Source organism: Ruditapes philippinarum, unplaced genomic scaffold, assembly GCF_026571515.1.
Source record: "Ruditapes philippinarum isolate M1 unplaced genomic scaffold, ASM2657151v2 ctg651_1_1_1_1, whole genome shotgun sequence".
NCBI classification, from domain to species: domain Eukaryota; kingdom Metazoa; phylum Mollusca; class Bivalvia; order Venerida; family Veneridae; genus Ruditapes; species Ruditapes philippinarum.
Window position 1 is genome coordinate 315,171 of NW_026864800.1, and position 25,795 is coordinate 340,965.

The following is a 25,795-nucleotide window of genomic DNA, read 5'->3' on the forward strand; positions in this document are numbered from 1 at the left end:
CTAAAAATAGAAAAATCTTGTTAACACTCCAGTTGCTACTGTTTTGATCCAAGTATCCTGGAAATTGGTCTGAAAGTTTGTTTTGATGATTTCTAGGTCAAGTTTGAATATGTGTCACCTGGGTAAAAAACTAGGTCGCACTGCTCAAATATGGATAATCCTTGTTAACACTGTAGTGGTCACATTTTTGACTCACCTGTCATGAGACTTGGTCAGATTGCTTGTCTAGGTAATTGTTTGGATGAGTTTGATAAGTCAGGTGAGCGATCTAGGGCCATCATGGCCCTCTTGTTTATAAAGATTATGTCATTGGTATTGATAATTCCAATTTCTTCAAACAGGTGATGTTGATCAAGCTGAAGTCACAATCAAGATGAAAATAATAGTTATTAATGAAATTTCAAATCAAAATTGCTACCCTTTACATGTATGTAAATGAATACCAGTATATGAGTGAAAACCGGTTTGAGTAACTTTCTTGTGTGTTAATGATTATATATGAAGCTTAGAAAAAAATTAGATGTACAATAGTTAAAGAAAAGTGAATCTGACATGTTGCCATGTCATGCCATGAAATATGATGAAATGTTTTGAGTTTGTTTATAAGCTTATTTCTTTAGAACATTGGAATGAAATTGTATCAATATATTTGCAATTGTTATGACATTATTTCCAAAAATCAGATATTTGTTATGACAAGATAATACTCGATGATGCCAAAACAAGTTATATTATTAGACCAGTCTTAATTCGCAGTATGTGATTGGTCAATATTACACATTATATTTGATGACAAGTTTCCTTCCTTAACATCTGATTGGCGGTTTGGAAACAAATAATTTTTAAAATAATCAAGACATATTTGAGATTGGTTGATTCAAAATAAGTTACATTTAATATTACCAATTCAGTATTTATTCATCAAGTGACCTCAATAACTTAATTTCAATAATAATCATTGTATAATATGGTAGGAAAAAAATGGAAAAAACAAAATAAGATACAACATACAGCATTAAAGGAGTAATATGTGGAATGTAAGTGAAGCCACAGAACAAACATTTATTGTTTTTGAGTTGCTTTAACCTGTCTTTGTTTCATTATAAGATTAATTTCTAGGCAGTTATGTCAGAGCTGATGTAGACAAGTTTGTACCTTCTTTGCATTCCTTCTATTTCAACAATGATTTCTATAATAAAGATGAAAAAATCTTACACTTTTGTTTTGTTTTTTCTATTTTAAAACATTTTCAGAGTCTTTGGCTGAATGGTCAAGTTTCCAACTTTGATACTAATTGCATTTCCTTGGTTTTTGTTCTAATTCTTACAATCCGTAATTTTAGCTCAAGATCAAAATGACTACCAGCAACTAGATGTACATACTTTATTTTACCATAATGCAAAATCAAACTTTTGGTTTAAAAGGATATGTTTCAAAGTTAGAGAGAAAACCATACATTACTGTACAAACCTCAAATTCTATTCATAGCACATTATTTTATATTCTCACTATCTCTTTATGATTAATAGCCATTCATATACAAAGTATAGCAAGAGCACCGCAAAGGCTGGGAAATGTAAACCTGAATGTAAATTGGTTTGAGTAAAGGGGGTGATTAATACCAGTTTTGCTCAACAAGGAAATTCTGTTACATGTCAAATATCTAAACTCTAGGCATTGTAGTTTCGACAAAATAAGATGTGTGTTTTTCTATACAAAACTATATTAACTAAGTGACCCCCAGTGTGGGGCCAATATTCAGTTATTCACCAAAGAGGCATGATTAATACCAATTATTATGAGGTCCGCAAAGGGATGTTACATGCCAAAATTCTTAAGAGCTTTGGACATTGTTGTTTCACACAATAAGTCTCAGATGTGTTTTTCCTATATCTATATTAAGTTTATATAAATCAAGTGACCCGAATGGTAGGAGGGGGGGAGCAATATTGAAACAAGGGGCATGAAGCATATCAATTTTGTAAAGGTCAATAAGGCAAAGCTACGTGCTAAATATCTAAGCTCTACACATTGTAGTCTCACAATGAAACTGAAATTTGTTTTCCTATCAAGTTACCCCCGGAGTGAGGCACATCATCTAATTATAAGTAATATTTCTGTCAAAAAAATTTAATTTCTTTCTTTTGGATTAAAAGATACAGATATGGACACAAAATTTTGAAACTGATACAGTGACTGTGACCTTGACCTGAGGAAGGTCAAACCTGCGCTCTAAACAATGTCTCATTGTGGTTAAGATTTCTGCTAAGTAGTTTCAATTTCATTCCACCTGTTCAAAAGATATAGACTGGGCATGAAATCTGCTAACAGATGAACATATGGACAACCAGGTGCACATTATACGCCAACATTTTTTGGGCATATAAAAAAGTATAAAATAAGAAACAATTGATGAAAAATGGTTTTGTTTTTATTCATTCCTTCATTAATAACAGATATATATTAACACAACATTAGACATAAGCTATGATGTACATCTGTATATATATAATGTATATAAAACAAGAATTATTAAATTTTATCTTTAAAAACATCATAATATACGAAATTATGCATAAAAGCAATACATATAACATCTAAATACACACATATAATAAAGTACAATGTATAACCAAAACAAGCATCTAATATCTGGTGGGAAATGTGGTAAAAGAGCCTTTAAAGCATGAACTTACTGCAGTAATTAGCAGTGAAAGGGTTAACCCATGACCGGCTGAATTTCTAAAATGGACTTTTCCAGCTTCCATTTTTGGAAATGTCCATTATCAAGTTAGGGGATATCAGAACTGAAACTTTAAAATACAGTATAAAACCTGGTCAGACTGCATGAATGTGTCCTGTTTAGATGGCAGTTATCAATATAACCCGTGCAAAGTGGCTCAGGTTATATAAGGTAACAGTCATTTAAATTAGTTCTTCTCAAAATCCCTCCAGAGGCGTGCACGTCGCGGAGAAGGCACACGGCAGGTCAAGGTCAAGTCATCTTAAGTACCAGAGGTGATTGGTTGACCTGTCGTGAGGGTTGGCGCTAATGAGAGCCGTTTTTGTTATCGTCAGTATGGAACATGATGCCTGACCAGTATTGTTGTACTCCTCTACCACCAACGAACGAAGAATTGGCTACAGGTAGATTCAGCTTGACAAAAACGTCCCCGATGAGACTACCTTAGTGGACCGGCAAGGATGCTAAATTCTCGGACATATGGAATTTCCGGCGCCGAGTATAAATAAACCGAAATAGAAAGAAAGAAATTAGTTCATATAACCTGTCAAAAAAAATCCATTAAAACTAAACATATATCTCTCACAAAAATGTCCCTGATTACAGAGCTATGAGACAGCTTTCAGTACATACTATCTGTACGTAATCATTTATATCTGACTGCCCTAAGAAATTATTGCAATACATGTAATTTGCATACAAAAAAAAAAATTTTAATTTAAAGCTGCATGCCTCCAGATGAGTCAAAATATTTCGATAAAATCAAACTTGAGAAATATGTACTACAATTTTAGGAAACGTAAAATGGTTCAAGTAATATTTTACATGTTATGTGCGGTTAATGACTGATTTTTTTAGTATGCACAACTATATTTCTACTGCATTACTAACGCAGTAAGGTCTATTTATGCATATTTTGACCACTTTTTGGTAATTTACATGGCTTGTAAGTGCCATGGATAATGTATAAATGGCTTCCTTTTGGTTATTTCACAATATTATACATTTTCAAAATTTTCATGAAAATTAGCATTAGTGATGTTCCGATTGTCGCAAGTCGCCGATTATCACTTACTGTTATGTAAAACGACAATAATCGATTCACAAAAGTTTGTTCCGCGACGTCGTGAAAAATGTTTTAATTATCAAAGGGAATTTAATTCTGACGGTAATTTTCCTTTAGGAACACCTCGCGGATCGAACAAAATCACTCAGAGACAATTTGGAGTTGAACAGGATCAATAAGTGATGTAAAACAAAAAAAATATAATGTGATGAAAATGGTATTATTTGATATCCATTGAAAAATAAAATCTATTTCGTAAAATTATGACTTTATAAGGTTAAAACTGTGTTGAAAAGTGCTAAATGAAGTTCATGTTATTAAATATAATCAAGTGCCTTGGTAAGAAATGTTACTTCCCTATTATTTTTTAACGCGACTTTATTCGAAAGTTATCGATTATGTCCCATCCGACTGAACCGATTATCGATTGGGACAAATTTCATCCGATTTCCATCACTAATTAGCATGAATCTGGAGGCGTGCTGTTTTAAAATTCAAATATTTACATTATCTAAAAGCAATTTTCTTTTATAAAATATTTTTTAATTTCATTCAATACTTCCATGTATTCTACATGATAATATAAAACCAATAAGGTCCACATGATTTCATATAACTAATACATTCTACCAGATTTTATATAACCGTTGTGTTTTTCATGTTTGTATTTTATATGAAAACAATACATTATTATATGATTACATATTACCAACATATTCTATAAAAATATCTGTATTTTTATATCATCAGTGATAATAATTTCATAATACCAATGTGGTTTTACATCATTTCATAATTTTAACCAATGTGGTTTTTATGTTATTTCACGTAACCAATATGGGTTTTCATCATTTCATATAACCAATGTGAAGTTTTTAAAACACCATTTCATATAATCAATGTGTTTATGCCATTTCATATAACAAATGTGGGGTTGTTATTTCAAACACCATTTCATATAACCAATGAATTTTACATCATTTATTATATAACCAGTGTAGTCTACATGATTTCAATGCAAGTTAATAACCCTAGCAACAACCTTGTACTATATCACAAGAAAAATGATTTGTCATAATGGCCTTTCACATCTATATACAATGTATTTCATAAAAACACCACTTCAGATTCATGTGGATTTTGATTAAAAATTTAATTTAAATGTTAAAATACTAGCAGGTGAACAAATCAAATGATTTAAGCAAATTTTAAGCAATTTATTTTTTTGCTTAAAATTCTGCATAATGTGACAAGCTATGTCAAACAAGCTCATTCTTACATCTTAAAATGAAAGTAGAAATATTGTGATAAAATTGTAAATTCTTTATTTAGAATAAAATACATGTATGTTAAGTGACACATTTTTTGAACAGTTATAAACTTCTTGAACACTTAATATATATATTTTACTTAAGTTTAAACAAACAGTAACATGTCCATAACCCTTACCACTCTAAATATCTTAAATGGACTTGTCCATCTTTAAATCTGGACAAAATCATTTGTCATTTTTATGGATGATTTCAATTGATGTTTATTGCCTGAATAGCTTAAATAGCAGAACCATGTGCTGGCTGATCTTGGTCTGCACTGTCCATTGGAATATTCAGTTGCCATCGGCATTAACATTATTTTGGACAATTTATCAAAAGTACAAACATTTACAATACCAAAATGTAATAACTGAACAGAGAACATTATAGAAGCACGTCACACAGACCACACCTGGCCTAAAGGTTATAAAACTTTTTTTCCGAGTCTTGTCTCCAATCTCAGGATTTTCATTGGTCAGTGTACATTCAGTGAGAGGTTCTGACCAATCAAATGCCTGAGATCTGAGTTTGAACTTGGAGAATTTCTTTATAACCTCGGACCCAGCAGACCTTGCTATAAATGAATGACATTTGCCTGTCATTATTAGAGGCTGTCCCTTTCCTTTAGCGCTTATTTTGATGGTGGTAATTGAATCTACCCAAGCAACAAGTTCAGACCAAGATCAACGGGCATGATAGTGCTGGCTGATTATCATCTGCACTGTTCTCTATACAGTCAGAATTTATTTAATCCCAAGGAGCAGCATATCAGCTGGTAAAGGTTAAATCCCCAGGACCAGTATATGAGCTGGTAAAGGTTAAAACCCTAGGACAAGCATATAAGCTGGTAAAGGTTAAATCCCCAGGACCAGTATATGAGCTGGTAAAGGTTTAAACCCAAGGACGAGCATATCAGCTGGTAAAGGTTAAATCCACAGGACGAGCACATCAGCTGGTAAAGGTTAAATCCACAGGACGAGCATATCAGCTGGTAAAGGTTTAATCCCCAGGACAAGCATATCAGCTGGTAAAGGTTAAATCCACAGGACGAGCATATCAGCTGGTAAAAGTTAAATCCACAGGACGAGCACATCAGCTGGTAAAGGTTTAATCCCCAGGACGAGCATATCAGTGAGTTAAGGTTAAAGCCCCAGGACCAGTATATCAGTTGGTAAAGGTTAAAGCCCTACGACAAGCATATCAGTACCAATAATAAAACAAGAGGGCCATGATGGCCCTGGGGTCGCTCACCTGTACATAGGCCCCCCGGGGCGGGGCCAGTTTAAACCAAAAGGCTTTTATTTGAACAAACTTGGAAGACACCCATTAGAAGATGTTTCATGCTAAATATCTTAGCTCTAGCTCTTTGGTTATTTAAAAGAAGATTTTTTTAAGTTTTTACTATATGCATATAGGGAAAATCAAAGACCCCCTGGGGCTGGGCCAATTTTGACCCCAGGGCTTTTATTTGAACAAACTTGGTAGACACCCATTAGAAGATGTTTCATGCTAAATATCTTAGCTCTAGCTCTTTGGTTATTAGTCCCCTACCGGTTTACCGGAGGGGACTTTAGGTTTACCCTCCGTCCGTCTGTCCGTCCGTCCGTCCACAAAACTGGATCCCGCGATAACTTGAAAAGTACTGAAAATATTTTTATGAAACTTGGTATATGGATAGATGGCAGTATGGAGATTATGCACGTCTTTTTCTTTTATTCCTATGTTGAAAATTCTGGTTGCTATGGCAACAAATAGACTGAAAATATGGCAAATTTTACACATAACCTTGATCCCGCGATAACGCAAAAAGTACTGAAAATATTTTTGTGAAACTTGATATATGGATAGATGGCAGTATGGAGATTATGCACGTCTTTTTCTTTTCTTCTTATGTTGAAAATTCTGGTTGCTATGGCAACAAATAGACTGAAAATATGGCAAATTTTACACATAACCTGGATCCAGTGATAACACAAAAAGTACTGAAAATATGTTTTTGAAACTTGACATATGGGTAGATGGCAGTATGGAAATTATGCACATCCTTTTTTATCTTCCTATGTTGAAAATTCTGGTTGCTATGGCAACAAATAGACTGAATTTCAAGATTTCTGATTCTAGTTTTTAAGTTTTTTCACTATAAGTTCTTTCATTTCTTAAGGTATTTTCTTCAAACTTTAAATATAAGTTGCTTGTCATCAACCACATCATATTTGACAAGGTTTACAACTCTAGCACAAAATTTATCAGAATTACCTCCCTTGAACTTAAAAATTTTCATGAAAAAAACATTGTTTTTTTTTTTAATCACTTCTTTTTCTGAATGTACCTACTTCAAACTTCATATAAATGTTTCTTATTGTCACTCAACATTTGTGAGTGTTCAATACTCTAGCAAGACTATTTCCAGAATTATGCCCCTTTTGAACTTAGACTTTTTTTTGAGAAATTGGTAATTTTTACTCCAACTTCTTCAATCATGATAGGATTTTAAAAATTTTATATTTTGATAACAGGGATGTTTAAAAAATAACTTTAGAGTGTCCTTCGGTCCGTCTGTCTGTACATAAAAACTGTTTCCTGTGATCACTTTTAAAGAACTTTTTCAACAAATTTACTTAAAATAGGAACCTAAGTGAATGGCCAATGGCCCTTCAGAATGTTGCTTGGGCTCTTACCGGTAGGGGACTTATGGATTGCTTGCAATACTATGATAATTGCTTGTTTAAAAGAAGATTTTTTAAGTTTTTACTATATGCATATAGGGAAAATCAAAGACCCCCTGGGGCAGGGCCAATTTTGACTCCAGGGCTTTTATTTGAACAAACTTGATAGACATCCATTAGAACATGTTTCATGCTAAATATCTTAGCTCTAGCTCTTTGGGTTCTTTAAAAGAAGATTTTTAAGTTTTTACTACATGAATATAGGGAAAATCAATGACCCCTGGGGCGGGGCCAATTTTGACCCCAGGGCTTTTATTTGAACAAACTTGGTAGACACCCATTAGAAGATGTTTCATGCTAAATATCTTAGGTCTAGCTTTTTGGGTTCTTTAAAAGAAGATTTTTTAAGTTTTTACTATATGTATATAGGGAAAATCAAAGACCCCCTGGGGCGGGGCCAATTTTGACCCCAGGGCTTTTATTTGAGCAAACTTGGTAGACACTCACTAGAAGATGTTTCATGCCAAATATCTAAGCTCTAGCTCTTTTGGATTTTAATAAGAAGATATTTAAAGTTTTTCTTTTGGTTCCATGGCAACCAGCGTTCTGCATGGAATGGAATTCTTTGAACAACTTTGTTAAGGCTTCACACAAGGAACATCCCTGTGAAGTTTCATTATGATCTGCCTTATGGTTTCAGAGGAGATGTCGTTTTAAAAGTGTGAACGGACAACGGACGACGTACGACGGACGACAGACGGAAAGTGATCCTAATAGCTCACCCTGAGCATATGCTCAGGTGAGCTAATAAATGGTCACTTTGGTCTTTTAACAAAGCTAAACTTACTGTAAAGAAAAGTGCAAATATCTATTTTTGGCATTAACAAAACTGACATGAAATCCTATCCCAGGGGGAAGAGCAATATAAAAGGTGCTTTAATTGTGATATAAGAATCATTATGTGTGATGTGTCCTAAAAAAAAATATCATAAAATGCAATAAAAAAAATTGGAAATGTACTAGTATTGCATAATTTTACATTAATTGTTATAATGAATGTAAAATGTTTATACATATGCATATATACATACATGTATATGTAATATATTTATATATATATATATAATATTGTAAAAAAAAAACATAAATAAAGGAAACTGGCATAAAGCATCAAGCTATCACAATAACAAATACATGTATTTTACATGTATATCTATAAACAAAGTTAACCTTAACCTGCTGGAACTGAAAGTGACTTCCTTTTACCACCAGTATAGAGCCAGGTCAGCCTTAACATTCATACAGTCTGACCAGGCTCTATACTGTTAGTAGCTTAATGTTTATATTTAGATAACGAAATCCCTTAAACTTTGAATGGACTGTTCCAAACTCAGATCTGGGCAAAAACACTTCACAGATCAGCATGTTAAGGGTTAACGGCCATATATCACTAATAAATACTTGTCCAATTCCAGTTCATGGACATTTAGGTAAAATAATATTTTACATTTTGCCCTTAATAGAATGCTCAAAAATTGTACTGGTAAGAATATTTATCAATTAACTATATTTATCACATACTCATGCCAATTTTGCGACTCCGTAAAAATGGTATTGCAGGACATGCATATATTTTGATGGGACGTCATTTGCGTTAAATAAACATAGCGTTAAAATGCGCTTAATGTTAGCGTTATAATATAGACACATCAATGAAAAATGGTTCTTTTTCACTTTTCACGGTCTTAATTTTTGGCATGTGATAAATAGAATATTAAATTCCTGTAAGTTCATTACTGAATTTATTGAACTCGATGAATAAAATAACATTCTGCTTGCCAGAGGCTAGCAGAATATAATTTTATTAAACTTGTTCAATAAATTCAGTATTAAATTTACACAATATCCTCTATATACAACTGATAAATTGATAACAAGTATCAATATTTGTTGCCATTATTATTAAAGTGACATACTCCATTCCTTTATTGTCAGGGTTGAGACTAATTAGCCATATATTCTCAAAAGACTGACTTTTTTTAAAGGTGATTTGCCAATAATTGATAATTACACATGTTTAGGATAAAATATTAAAACTGCCTAAAATATAAAAAGAGCATTACTTTGGCAACATAGTGTTAATTCTTCTTCAGCAATTTCTTCAGCAATTTTTTCAAACTCTTTTTTTTTCTGAAAGGGTATCAGTTTTCTTTACTCAATCTTTCCTATATATCAAAGTATATCAGTTTTCTTTACTCAGTCTTTCCTTCAAGTATATTAAATTCAAAAGTGCTTTCAAAGAAATACTGTTCTGACAAAATTAACTAATAAATTTTCTAAAAAATTAATTGCGATTAAAATCTGTCCACAAATGAAATAAGACTAGATTAATTCTGAGGTAAAAACAGAATTGCTACATAAAAACTATTTATCTAATCTAAAGCAAAAAAGAAATTATATGCAAAGACTAGAAAGTTAGTTTGAAATAGCATTAAAAATGATATCGAAATCTTGATTAGTTGCTACAATGCCCAAGTACATGTACTTAAAGCATGTTTATCAAATGAAACAAAAAAAAAAATGCAAAGGTAGAGCAATGATAGAAAAAGTATCAATGTATAATTGATTTAAATATCTAATGTTCAATACAGATTTGAAAAAAAATATTGACAAATAAAATTTCGAGAATTGAATGTAAAAATAAAAACCCAAAAAACATCACAGCCTTTTCCATATCTATGTATTTAACACTTACAATTTTGCTTAAGAAAAAAATGAAACACTTGGTGATTAAATACAAATATGTTAATTAGCAAGTATGTTCTTTTTTTTTAAAATAAATTCATGAACATGTAAAAGAACCAGCACTTTCCCTTGGCCTTTTTTGTATGAAATTAAAAAATCAACACTATGACCAGGTCTGTTTTTGTTGACTAGAATATTCTTTCTGCAAATCTTTAAGATTTTGTTCAAGCATATTCACCTCGTCCCATTTCTTTGCTTGTTTAGCCTGCTGAATATAAACTCGTATAATTTCCATTTGCTGCAACATGGGATCCTCATCTGTCCCTTTCACATTATGTTCCGTAGGTTTCCAACCGTCACTTTTATTTCTAGAATGTTTCTGCGCGCTAGGTCGCTCGTCATCCCGACTGGAAGTTCCGTGCTTTTCCTTTTCGGCCATTTTTTTCTCTTCTGCTTGAGCCTGTTGGACAGCTTGCCTTTCTATGGCAATTTGTCTCTGAACTTCAGCTGTGTGTTTCTGCTGTAATTTTTTATATTGTTCCTCTGATGGCAAGTTTTGCAATCCCATCATGTTCTCCTGCATAAAATTGGAAGCATATACGCGGATCGACTTCTGCAGTAAAGCCTCTTTCGGAGAAAGCCCCTCCTCTTTGTCGGAATCTAGTAAGGCAATTCTTTTACTGAAAGAAAACAAATGATATTTAATAAACAACAAAAGATTTTTTTTAATGTATGTAATATTGAAATATTTTTCTTTCATATTTCAGTTCATGCAATTTTATATGTGACCAAAACCAAGGAGATTTCTAAGAAAACCCTTTTTTAATTCAGTATGTTTTGGATTCTTTTTCAGGATTTTATGGACAAAGAAAATACAAATCAGACTTGTGGTGGCCTGGCTGAGTGTTAAACACTTCAGATTAGTAACCACAGGATTGCTGTCTGCATGGGTTCAAACCCATTCAGGGGGAAGCTATTCTTTTTGGGGGCAAGAGACACTACACTCTTGCTAAGTACTGGTTGGTTTCAGAAAACAAATCTAGTATGAGTCTATAAGCCTTTGATGTATGAAAAACATTTACAATGATATTGCAGCCGGAACTGACAAAATATCCTGTTTAGACTGTAAACAAACACTGCCAGCAAAACACAAACTTGATCTGAGTTCAACAGTCTGTGGACAAACACATACATAAATGTGAAAGTGTGTACAACATCCTTTCTCCCAAATAATAGCCATTTTAGTTATTGTTTAAGAGATGGCCACCTAATTTTGAAAATGAACCTACAAAGCCCACTGGTGGACACCACGTTTTTCTTTTAGAAATGTTTCAAAAGAAGAACCTGAACAGAGAGAAAAAATAGTTTACCTTATTTGATCGATGATTTCATATTTTTTCACTAACTCTTGTCGTCTTCTTTGGGCAGTGCTTAAACTGTATGTTGACTCCCCTGAACTGAAAACATTTTATTCTGACATAATAATATATACTAGTATACATGGTGACTCAATGTTCAGAGAAGCTTTCATTAACATATTGTTCCCAATATACACATAACTAGGTCTCATTTATGTCATGCGCATATATAAAACTTGCAATCTACATGTAGATTTACCCGATTTATAATCAAGTGTCATTTCAAATGAAAACTTCTAGTTTTCATGTTTGAAGCATTAAATACAAAAAAAACATTATAATATAATGAAATATTCCTTACCTCAAAGCAAATGTTTTAGTATTTTACTCTGTTTTTGAAAAATATCAAAAATTACCGCCTATCAGTGGAAGACATAATCATTATCCACTAATAAACTTTGTTTATATCTTTCAAACATTAAGAAAATATCATTCATGTTTAAATATTTTACGATTATGGAATAAAAAGTCACTTTTTTCCCATTTTTACTACATTTTGATATACATTTATCGCTTTTTTTTTGCTATAAAGATTTTAAATTACACATGTACACAGATACTGTTAAAATTACAAGGTCACTTTGGGTAATTCCCACATAAACCTCCCAGTATAATTTCAGGTAAGTACTGGAAACTGACCAAAACCACTCACCTTCCATAGGTTAGCATGAAGGCTTCCTCACATAAAATAATTCAATTTCGCCATTCCGAAGAAATTTGTATATAAAAATCATATATATGTTATTGTATAACAAGTGTAGAAAAACTTACCTTAGAGATTCAACCATTGGCAAGTAATTTTCTAGCATCACTTCACACTCTTGTATACACATTTTCATTTTCTGAATATATAAAATAGTTTTATGTAGTACTTTTAACTTTATATTACAACTTAATTAAAGGCTCCCAGTCAGGCTAGTTTTTTATTTAAATTATGCCAACAGTTTAAAATCAAGCTTGCTAGTTTTTTTCTATGCCACAAGAAAAGCATCAGGCCAGCCTATAACTTGCCATTGCCACCAGTATTGAGTCAGGCCAGCCTGTGACTTGTCAATACCACAAGGAAAGCATCAGACCAGCCTGTGACTTGCCTAAACCATAAGTTCAGAGCCAGGTTAGCCTGTGACTTGCCTATGCCATAAGTTCAGAGCCAGGTAAGCCTGTGACTTGCCTAAACCATAAGTTCAGAGCCTGGTTAGCCTGTGACTTGCCTATGCCATAAGTTCAGAGCCAGGTTAGCCTGTGACTTGCCTATACCATAAGTTCAGAGCCAGGTTAGCCTGTGATTTGCCTATACCATAAGTTCAGAGCCAGGTTAGCCTGTGACTTGCCTATGCCATAAGTTCAGTCCAAGGCTAATGTGTGATTTTACTATTCCACCAATGCAGACAGACCACCAGTCTGTGCCTTTTACTATGCCACCAATACAGAGTCAGGTCAGTGTAAGTCTTGCCTATTTCAACAGTTTTGAGTGAATAAAACCTGTGACTTGCCAGTGACGTAAGTTTATACTTTACGACTGTATGTATATCTGTTTAATTTTCCAGATTCTTCATTGTTTCTATCATTTTCATATTGAACAAACACATCACAAGTTAAACCATTACCTCATACAATAAAACAATTGTAGACTTTGAATTTCGCTGTTCCATCTGTTGGTCACGCCTCTCTAGTAATTTTCTACATTCCTCGCAGGCACGTATATGTGGGTCACCCTCGCTACTGAACAGGGAATTCAAGCTTGAATTGCTGCCTGAACGCTTGAGAAAACCTGCCTCACGACCTCCCTCAAAGTTAAAAGAGGGATTTGTCAATTTTTCTAAAAAACAAAGAAATGGTACATGTTATATGTATATAATATTTATAAGACCTGTAACAATTACTCGGATACTCAGATATTTATGGTTCAGACCATGACATCATGGTTTCTGGTGTTCGTTAAGGAACAGTCAGATCTGAAGCGTGAATCAAAGTAGATCGCCACCAAACTGGCAATAAACAGACCTCATATCTATCCCTATAATTTGATATACACTGTATTTATAATATCTGAATAATCTAAAGATATTTATAAATCATCTCTCATTTGACCTGTTCATGAATAATTATTGATCTGGAAAAGTTTCAGCGAAACTATTATTTAATTAACTTGTGTATGATTTAATATATAACTAGAGGAATACATTGGGGGTAGTTTTGTTACATTACAGTAATAGGAAAGGACATTAGCTATACCAAGATAAGTATGGAAATATATATTCTACAATACACCAAAGTCATATGGAAAGGTCTAGTCACCTTTGAGAGGTTTATGTTATCAATATTGAGAGGGGCAAAGGCTACACTGAGAGGTCCAATAAACAAGGAGAGGTTTAGAAGTAAGACAATAGGGGTAAAGGAATTGGGTAGTAAGTGACTGGCAATCTTTAAAATAGAAGAACATTTTGCTAAAAAAAGTTTACTTAACAAATCAAATATGCTTAAAATATAGCAATTAAAATGATGAAAAATTCCACACCATTTTCCAAAATTTTTGCATATTAGAAATTAAACTGTTTTGAAAAGATTTAAAGTAAATCGATGAAAAGTCCTATGCCATTTTCCAAAATTTTTGAATATATGAAATTTAACTGTCTTGAAAATTTTTTCAGTAAATCAATGAAAAGTCCTACGCCATTTTCCAAAATTTTTGAATATTGGAAATTAAACTGTTTTGAAAAAAAATCATACCTGCTGCACATCCTAAATAACAAATCAAACATGACATGCATATACATGTACAACAACAAGCATTCAGGAAATAGAGGATATTGAACAAGTGTAGGTTCAAAACTGAATTTATTGAACAAGTTGAATAAAACTATATCATGCGAGCCTCTGGCACAACGCTTTCAAACTTTGGGTCATTTTTCACAATAAGAAAAAATATTCTGGAAAAATAGTCAGAGAATAATCTGAAATTTGTGCACAAAAGTCATTGGTATAGACCTATATCTTTTGGCGCGAAAATCTTGGAACATGTCAAAAAAACTCAGTGGAATCCCTTTATGTGTATGTGTAAAATAATGCTGAACTAAATTCAGTGCTCAACTAATATACTGATGATTGTTTAAGTCTATTTGTGCCACATCTGTAAACATTTCGTATTCAAACATCCCTTTCTTAATAGCATGCATACATTGCACTAAAAGGCTAATATAGCAAAGAGTGCAAACAAATTTTATAATATTTTATATATTACTTGAATTACAATTCATATAACACTTGTTCAAAATCAAAAAGAAATCAATTATTGAAGGACAAAAAAAAAAATCAAAACAAAATCCTTCCTTTTGGAGACATGTAATAAATAATGTTAAAACAAGCTAAGCAATCCTGCAGGTATATAAAGAAAACTTACTTGCATAATCGTGTGTAAGGAAATGCGAGCACCTGTCACACATGATCCCTCCACAAAGTCTGCAATGATGTCGACGTCGAGTCAAGTTAAATGATCGGCCACAATATCTACAACTTTTTGCCTCACTATCTGGCAACCACATAACAACTGTCTTCTCAAAGGCTGAGAAGGAAAACAACAATTAGTTTTAACAATATTCACAGGGATTTCATTTAAACTCAATTTAGATGGAAGTTTATTGGGACTTCTCTTGAGTCATTTTCCTGGAGCTAACAAGTACTGGTGCTTTATAAAGAAAACATGGTTTTACCTCCAGAAGGGCTCAAGCCCAAGATTCCTGGAGATGCAGACACTAGAACCACTCCGTTATATCACCAACAATTTGCCACAATATATAGTTTGTTTGTTTTATTTTAAACCTTTTCCCAACAGTATTTCAGTCATAAAGGTGGGTAGTTTCCTAACCATTGTTCCTGGAGAGTTACACCAGTACTAGACTACCTTCCTCCTTGCTAAACTACCAAAGCATCTCCCGGGGATCGAACCCACGCCAGAGAGAGGTAACTGGATTAGAAGTCATCGACTCTAACCTCTCAAACACGGAGGCGGTCGCCACAATATATAGACTACATGTATTTATACCAAGCTCTTCTACACTACAGATACATGTAGGCAAACTTTCAAGCTTCATTCATGTTTTAACCAAAAACCTGCTCAAATGATTAAATGAACTTGTCAAACTTTGAATTTGGAACAGTCCATTCAAAATTTTAGGGATTTCAATATCCATATACAAAAATTAAGCTGCCAAGAGTAAAGAACCTGGTCAGACTGCATGGATATGCAGACTTGTCTGGCTCTATACCGATGACAAAAACTTATATCACTTTTGGTTTCTAGCAAAGCAACAGATAATAAAGCTACGAAATTTAAAATACAAGAAAAGATTCATTTACTTTGTTTTTTTTTTCATAATGGCTCGACTGTTCTTCTGAACTAGACAAGTGAAAAATTAAAGATGATTACCTTTTCTTTTGCCAGAATCAGTTGGGATGTCGGAACTGATTAGTTTGTCTAATCGTATCAATATCTTGTTTGTTTCTACAACATACTTGTCCACTCGCGCATCTCGTATACCTCGGAAAAAATCAGTCCAACTACGTGTCTTCCCTAAAACATCAGATAAATATTTTTTTAGCAAAATTTTTGATATTCTGTTACATAATATATGGATATATTTCTTTATCTGTTTGTTTAAGTCTCTCAGATCGTCTTTTTTTACACCTGCTTCTACTTGTGTTTCTGTTATTGAAGTTGTTCCAAATTTATTGTACTATTGTTTATCATGTGATGTCAAAAAAACCAAGATGATTTTAGCTAATCATCACAATTTATGGAAATTTTAAAGCTTCAAATATAAATTTTCTCAACAGTTTTTGTCAAGCAAAAAAAAATCACGGGCTAAATATACAAGTGTATATGAAGGTTTACCTGTATCTTGTGGTTGCCAGTAATCTACATCATACAGACTTGTTGACTGTGTAATAGAAACACTACTACTAGCTTTTATGCTATCTGACAAATCATCTTCTTTATCACCCAGAAACTTTTTCTTTGCTCTGTCAAACAAGCCTGGTATAAAGTAAAATAAAACATATAACAAGAGGGCCATGATGGCCCTAGATCGCTCACCTGACCCATCAAACTCATCCAAACAATTACCTAGACAAGCATTCTGACCAAGTCTCATGACAGGTGAGTCAAAAATGTGACCACTACAGTGTTAACAAGGATTATCCATATTTGAGCAGTGTGACCTAGTTTTTTACCCAGGTGACCCATATTCAAACTTGACCTAGAAATCATCAAAACAAACTTTCAGACCAATTTCCAGGATACTTGGATCAAAACAGTAGCAACTAGAGTGTTAATAAGATTTTTCTATTTTTAGCTCCGGTGACCTAGTTTCACATGCGATTTCGAACTCATGCGAGCAATTACCTAGACAAGCATCCTGACCAAGTTTGATGATAATTGAGTCGAAAATGTGACCACTAGAATGTTAACAAGGTTTTTCCATATTTGGGCGGTGTGACCTAGTTTTTCATCCAAGATGACCCATGTTCGAACTTGACTTAGAAATCATCAAAACAAACTTTCAGACCAATTTACAGGATATTTGGATCAAAACAGTAGCCACTAAAGTGTTAACAAGATTTTTTTATTTTTAGCTCCTGTGACCTAGTTTTTCATCCGAGATGACCAATGATCGAACTCATCCAAGCTATCAACTAGACAAACATCCTGACCAAGTTTGATGATGATTGAGGCAAAATTGTGACCTCTAGAGTGTTAACAAGGTTTTTCTATTTTTAGCTCTTGTGACCTAGTTTTTCATCCGAGATGACCCATGCTCGAACTCATCAGAGCTATCAACTAGATAAGCATCCTGACCAAGTTTGATGATGATTGAGGCAAAAATGTGACCGCTGGAGTGTTAACAAGGTTTTTCTATTTTAGCTCTTGTGACCTAGTTTTTCATCTGAGATGACCATATTCGAACTCATCCAAGCTATCACCTAGACAAGCATCTTGACCAAGTTTGATGATGATTGATGCAAAAATGTGACCGCTAGAGTGTTAACAAGGTTTTTCTATTTTTAGCTCCAGTGACCTACTTTTTCATCCGAGATGACCCATGTTCGAACTCATCCGAGCTATCACCTAGACAAGCTTCATGACAAAGTTTGATGATGATTGATGCCAAAATGTGACCGCTAGAGTGTTAACAAGGTTTTTCTATTTTTAGCTCCGGTGACCTAGTTTTTCATCCGAGATGACCCATGTTCGAACTCATCCAATCTATCACCTAGACAAACATCCTGACCAAGTTTGATGATGATTGAGGCAAAATTGTGACCTCTAGAGTGTTAACAAGGTTTTTCTATTTTTAGCTCTTGTGACCTAGTTTTTCATCCGAGATGACCCATGTTCGAACTCATCCTAGCTATCAACTAGATAAGCATCCTGACCAAGTTTGATGATGATTGAGGCAAAAATGTGACCGCTGGAGTGTTAACAAGATTTTTCTATTTTTAGCTCCAGTGACCTAGTTTTTCATCCGAGATGACCCATGTTCGAACTCATCCGAGCTATCACCTAGACAAGCATCCTGACCAAGTTTGATGATGATTGATGCAAAAATGTGACCGATAGAGTGTTAACAAGGTTTTTCTATTTTTAGCTCTTGTGACCTAGTTTTTCATCCGAGATGACCCATGTTAGAACTCATCCGAGCTATCAACTAGATAAGCATACTGACCAAGTTTGATGATGATTGAGGCAAAAATGCGACCGCTAGAGTGTATTAAAACAACAAAATGTGAACGGACGACGGACGGACGACGGACAATCATAGATCCTAAAAGCTCACCCTGAGCATGCTCAGGTGAGCTAAAAAGATTAAAGTATGTTCAGGGCTTTATTTTTCTTTCGTAAGCAGGAGACATTTCAGGGAGGCTTTCCTGAAGGAATATTGTTGAAAAAATGTAGTTTTTCCATACAATTAGATTAACATCAAGCTGTTTCTTCTGGAAAAATAAACTGTCCATGATATTTAAGAACCCACGAAAATGTTCTTTATGACAAAACACGAAATTTCACGAAATTAAGTGAATTCACAGTATAAGTAGAATGATGTTACCTCTGAGTTGGTTAAGAGTTGCTTTGTCCTCAGTGCTATGTGCCTCCTCAAAGTGGGACTGTAACTGACTTACAGTTCCTAGATCTTTCATACACATGGGGCACAAAAACCCCTCTCTTATCTCCCCACCATGGGCTGACATGATTACCCACTTTTCACTTGCTGATCTGAAAATAGATAAAAATAATACAAATAGTACAAATAGTACAAATGTGGTTTATTTGGCAAATGATTTGAAAGAGTCTATTTTAGTGTACTAAAGTCTATATAAACACTAGAAATGTGTCCATAGGACACGGATGCCCCCACACGCCACTGTTCTGTCAATCTTATGACTCTAGGTCAAATATTTTTTGGACTACATGTGCCACAAGTTGAAAACTAAAAATCAACAAAGGGCCATAATTCTATTAAATTTGGTCGCAGCAGAAATTCCTTCCTTTACTACCATCTACACAATAAGGTTGTTAATCCCTGGAAGTTTAAGCAAAATCTGCCATCCAGTTTAAGAGGAGTTGCGTTCACAAAATTTCTACATAGTATATAATGAAACAAAGGGCCATAATTTTGTTAAATTTGGTTGCAGCAAAAATTCCTTCCTTTACTACCATCTACACATTAAGGTTGTTCATCCCTGGAAGTTTAAGCAAAATCTGCCATCAGGTTTAAGAGGAGTTGCGTTCACAAAATTTTTACATAGTATATAGTGAAAAATCAACAAAGGGCCATAATTCTCTTAAATTTGGTCGCAGCGAAAATTCCTTCCTGTACTACCATCTACACATTGAGGTTGTTCATCCCTGGAAGTTTAAGCAAAATCTGCCATCTGGTTTAAGAGGAGTTGCATTCACAAAATTTCTACATAGTATATAGTGAAAAAATCAACAAAGGGCCATAATTCTGTAAAATTTGGTTGCAGCGAAAACTTCTTCCTTTACTACCATCTACACTTAAGGTTGTTCATCCTGTAAGTTTAAGCAAAATCTGCCATCCGGTTTAAGAGGAGTTGGTTCACAAAATTTCTACATAGTATATAGTGAAAAAATCAACAAAGGGCCCTAATTCTGTTAAATTTGGTCGCAGCAAAAATTCCTTCCTTTACTACCATCTACACATTAAGGTTGTTCATCCCTGTAAGTTTAAGCAAAATCTGCCATCCGGTTTAAGAGGAGTTGCGTTCACAAAATTTCTACATAGTATCTAGTGAAAAATCAACAAAGGGCCATAATTCTGTTAAATTTGGTCGCAGCGAAAATTCCTTCCTTTACTACCATCTACACATTAAGGTTGTTCATCCCTGTAAGTTTAAGCAAAATCTGCCATCCGGTTTAAGAGGAGTTGCGTTCACAAGATTTCGGGACGGACGGACGTCCGGCCGAAATGGAACAAGGGGCCATTTCTTTTGTTATTTTCTTTTGTTTAATAGAGGGCCAATGGCCCCTTACTCTATTGGTACGGAATGAACTCTATTGTTCTCCTTTGTTCTGTTTACAGTTAGATGGCCCCCTATCCCTATTCGGTAGTGCGGACTGACGGACGGACGGACGGACAGACAAGTGCAACGCTATATGCTCCCACATTGTGGGGGCATAATTATGATCATTAACTTTGTAAAAAAAATTAACTTTGAAAATGCAGTTCAGTATGAATCTTAACCTGTGGAAACACTAACATGTTATCTTAACATCAAAACCATAGAAAGTGGCAGATACCACAAATCACTACATTTCTTCCCATTTTAACTGAAAGGCTTCCTTAAAGGGACTCCACCAAATTAAGAATTGTGGCAGGTAGAAATTTTGTATGCCAGTACAAAGAATGGTTCAATCAGCCTACAGGTAGCATTACTTACCTTTCATGTATTCTTGGTAAACTTAATGATTTACACTTAAATAACATCTGGGTGCAAAGGGGTTTGTACATTTACTAATTATAATTACCGCATAAAGTATGATAGACAAGGATAAGAACTTCATGAATACAAGTAAAGAAATCCAATTTCAACACTGTTTTGCGTTTTCAAATTTTTACTGCTGGAAAACCAGTACCGAGTAGGTAATTTTCATGATTTCGAGAGAATAAATTATGCAAAGTTTTCCATGCAACCCTGCAGGTTAGAGCTGTCATTGATTCATAGCAAAGCATATTGACGATACATTGATATTGGATGACATATATCGGCGATACATCGAAATATATCACTATATACTCCTAATTTCTTTTAAATAATTCACTTTCATACCTGTTTAAATGATTTTAGTAAAATATATATGTTCTGTTCATACAAATATTTTGTGTCCTATTTATAAATGTCCTTTGCTGGACTATTTCATAACCATTTTTTGTCATCACTGCTATGAAATGTGTCCATTACGTAACAAAAGTTTAGTGTTAGACATGGCTACCTGTTTCTGTATTTTTTTTAGTTAAATCCCATAATTCATAGACATTACAATAATAAATCAAAATTTTCGATATTTTCAAATGTGTATCAATAATTGTTCGACAGAAAAATATCAAAGATACATCAATATCGTATCTATGGATGACAGCTCTACTGCAGGTAAACTGGCAAAACTATCTTGCCCATTTAAAATTGAGTCTATTATTTCAAGATTAGGCCTACTTCTTTCAAATAATTTTTTTCTTCTAACAAAAATCAACAATCTGTTTTGCTTCCACTGACAAAAATATTTTGATACTTCTTTTAATGCCTATCTGTAAAAACTGGTTTAATGGCATAGCTTAAAATAGCTTTCTCAGGAAATCTGATTCATAAGGAATGTGAAACATATACAGTGGTAATCAGATCTATCATGTAGGAAATAAACTTGTATAGATAGCTACTATATGTATCCCGGGACAACCAATATTCAATCAGTTAAGCTGTTTTTAGCCAATAATAAATGGAAGGGGAAATTATACTTTAAATTTATTTTAGCTATTAATGCATCTATTAACACTTATTCATTTTCAGATTGGTACATTTTCAACAAGTCTTGATCTTTCTTAGAAATTCAATAAAAATGATATGACCCACTTGGGCCACTCCCAGGAATATTTTAACCTAATTCAAACAGCAGGGTAATCACCATGGAAAATTTGTTCAAGATAAATCAGGGCCTCTTAAATTGTAGAAAATTTCAACAACAGTCTATATTCAACGATTTTCAACAGTTTTTTTTTCAAGATTTTAAAAACTCACACTAAATGTAATACCATATGTACAGTACAATGCATTGGTATGACTAAAGTTAATGTGTATAAAAAAGCCAGTTGAAGGTGTCATGTCTTAGTACAATATTTAGGTGCAAAATGATAAAAATACATCCAATCTTTACAGCCATTTTACCTTCCCACTGTATAATATTAGCAAATATGGAAATTTGTCTAGATCTTGCCAGCTGGTATCGCTTACAAAAACATTATTCTACAATCATCACATGAAAAAAAATTGATAACAATATAAGATTTTATTAATAAGGACCCCCATGTAAAGTCTGATGAATATTTAGTGGTACATCAATCATAAAAAAAATGTTTTAAATACACCTAGGACTGAGGTAAATGGTAAAAACTCTTTAGCCAATACTTTATAAAAAAACTTATTGTTTGGAAAAATATTACCACTATTTAAACGAGTGCTATTTTGATATAGTTAAATTGGAACAAATTTATATTGTGTCAATTAAAACAAACAGTTTCTTATTGTTTTTCTGATAACATTTGACAATTAATCAAGTGTGGCATTTCTGGAAGTTTTGAAGTTAATACAACATGTGACTTTATGCAATTTAGTCGGACATAAAATCAGTGCAACAGAATTAAGAATGTGTTTGAATTTAGGTTGTGATTGAAAATTGGTTGTTTCGGGATATGATCATTTGGTAAAAATGGGTGTGGCCAACACAAAATCCCTACAAATCTTGGGTGTTTAGATAAAAGACAATTTCTGATATGATTTCTTCTTTGAGCTGTTGTTAAGAATATAACTACTAACACGATCTCAGTAATATAAATTCATTTATACTTGCGAGTTTCGTACCACAAAGTACGAATAGTTTCGATGACGAATACATTTATGATACTGCAGCTTTTATACATAAACGCAAACCCCCATCTTTTTTACTTATAAAACAACAAGTTATTTAGTTGTTAACATACTCACATATACCCTTTTTACGTCGTCAAAGCCGTAAATACAGATTTTTTTCCTGGTCATTTCTCCATTTGGGGAGTCTCAGAAAAATTATCGCTTACAGCAAAGATAAAAAATACACAGGGTAATATTCAAAACAATTTAAAACGAAATTAAGAAATGCCTGTGTATGTTGTTTCCATATGATTTTACTTCAGCAAGACACAAAGACGTACTTATTTAAAGGTTGGATGTAAAAGTTTGATCTAATAAACTTTTAAAAGGCACTTTTTTAATAGATTAAAAAATGAAGCTTTTGAGAAACCCCCAGTCATTTTGGTTTTGTAAGAGTGCTTTCCCCTTTGTTTATGTCTGCATTTTCCATGTGTTTTCATTTGATAAGATTTGTATTTGAAAAAGAACCATGTAAGTGAAAAGTTTGCCGGTTTGCTTCATCAGAAATGGTTCACCAAGTTTTCTTGCAGTACAACACAGTGAGGGCATGCTGTCTATTAAGTAGAAATTGGCTGACATTGTCACAGTTGTGTGGGGTTGATAAAAAGCAATTTTGTTCAAACACCAGTGACAGCCACAGTGGACAAAATAATGAAAATCTGCTCTCTTTCAAAGAAAAGATGATTAGAAAACATCATTATCCACAAGAGGAGCATGGTATTTATTTTTCGTATTGCCTTGGAAGTAGTAAAGTGTAATATTGTAAGCAATCCGGGCTTATTACAAAGGAACTTGATATTTAATGACAAAATATACATGTTATTTCCCCTAGCTGTGTTATAATCAGTTATAATCAGTTGGAATCTCTCTTCAAATTGCAATAGTTGCAGTTGCACATGGAATTCACCACATGTGACATTGGGAGACCATTTCATTTACATCATAGATAAGGCATTTAAGTTATTATAAGATACATGTATATATTGCACAAATTCCCAACACAGGTTAGCAAAAGTCTCATGGCAACAGTCTCAATATTATAACTGCAGAAAAATGCTAAATGGTTCCTTTTTCCCCTTTACTCAAGGATTACTACATGAATAAATTCTGTATTTAGATATTAAACAAAATTGAATCAACCGTTTTCGTATCAAATTTGTAAGATAGCACTTAGTAAAGTTAGTTTGTTTGCTTTTATATTGACATTTAAACATTCATTTTTTTGGTTACTGTTTGTTGTTAATTTGCCATGTATTTAATTTTTCAGCCAGGCTTTTACAACAAAAGTTTCCAGAACCAAAGAAAGTTGTTGATGACCTGTTTGCACCATTCGAAAATGTTGAGGAAAGTCTGATACCAAATATTGAGAAGACCCACAAGTTGGGAAATCAGATATGTGTAACAAAACTAAATTTGAAATGGCCAAAATCAGTAAATATTGTTGGGAAACATGAAAATGAGAACACGTCCACGGAATATGCTTACTTGAACACCTGTGATTTTTTAACGGTATATATTTAATTTGTTGTCAATAAACTCAGTGTGTAAGTGGATATTACTGTGTGTCGAAAAGTTAGCGAATTTAAAATTTTAGACATTTTGCATGATGAAATATTAGTAGATCGTGCAAGAATAGAATTTAATGACAGGTTAATGTTGATATTTACGCTAGAGCAAGTTTCGTCAATTTGTGAAATTTGCCAAAATTTTCGCATCGCTAACTTAGCTAATTATACAGCAAATTGTCTGATATTTCAAAACAGATGTAAATCGAAGTATGTAAACAAATGTTTTTCATTTACTATACAAACAAACATTTTTCTTTATTATCTCCCTTTGTTTATATTTTTACATTTTCCTAATTTTCTGTAAAACTAAAACAGACAATCATTTCAAACTTGAAATAATCATTTATCACCAAGGGTTGGTCATTCTGCCAAGCAGAATTATGCCCCCTCAGTTGCTTTTTATTATAGTAATACTAAGTATCCAGAACTAAGAAAAGTGGATGGCATTGCTCCTCAAACAGCTCTTGTCAAAAATTCTTTACATTTTCATGATATAGCAATGAACATAATTATAACCAGTTTTCAAAAGTCAATAGTCTTTTTAAAATCAGAAATCAGTTTTTCAATAAATAGTTGTATATGTTTTGTAGAAAATTGGCTTGGTGAAGATTCCACTGGCTAATGAAGAACTTACAACCAAGCCATATGATGCAGATAATGTAATTAAAGTTTTGGAAGAACTAGCTAGTATGCAGACGGCTATTGCTGGCTTTGAAACAAGCAATTTCCGTGTTCTTAATCTACTGCAAAACGATAAAGAGGATGATGACATATTCTGGAGCTCCAGTATAAGGGTGATTTTGTTTACTTATCTTGTGGATTTTATTTGTTTGCATTTCTATTTCATGTAAGATTTACACCAAGTAGTTTTGCATACTTAGCTTTATTTTAGAATTGTATGTTGTCAATTGAAGAGATTTATCAAAATGAAAGTATTAAGCAGTCAGCAGCATAGAATCTTGTCTGACTGATCTGTGGTGATGGTTGGCTTGGCTTTACAATACTGATGCCAAAGCAAGGCCTGTCATTATCTCAGCCTGTCCTTGCTGTATATTGATGCAAGAGGTCTGTCATATCTCA

At 33.4% G+C, this 25,795-nt stretch overlaps 2 protein-coding genes across 2 annotated transcripts; one reads left to right on the forward strand and one right to left on the reverse strand.

Annotated features, from left to right (window-relative positions):
- Positions 1-10,629: 10,629 nt before the first annotated feature.
- LOC132726849 (rabenosyn-5-like) lies at positions 10,630-23,339 on the reverse strand. Its single transcript, XM_060712239.1, has 9 exons — positions 23,223-23,339; positions 19,055-19,221; positions 16,843-16,983; positions 16,378-16,521; positions 15,352-15,513; positions 13,559-13,770; positions 12,723-12,793; positions 11,904-11,990; positions 10,630-11,213 (listed from the first exon to the last, which is right to left on the reverse strand). Exons 2-9 carry the CDS (start codon positions 19,194-19,196, stop codon positions 10,697-10,699), a joined length of 1,476 nt encoding a protein of 491 aa, XP_060568222.1. The 5' UTR covers positions 19,197-19,221; positions 23,223-23,339; the 3' UTR covers positions 10,630-10,696.
- A 190-nt stretch (positions 23,340-23,529) lies between these two features.
- LOC132726848 (uncharacterized) lies at positions 23,530-25,509 on the forward strand (the record flags this gene model as incomplete). The annotated part of the gene is given in 3 exon segments (XM_060712238.1): positions 23,530-23,864; positions 24,415-24,656; positions 25,306-25,509. Coding segments are annotated over 3 exon segments (657 nt in total), but the record flags the coding sequence as incomplete, so codon positions are not given.
- Between the last annotated feature and the right edge of the window lie 286 nt (positions 25,510-25,795).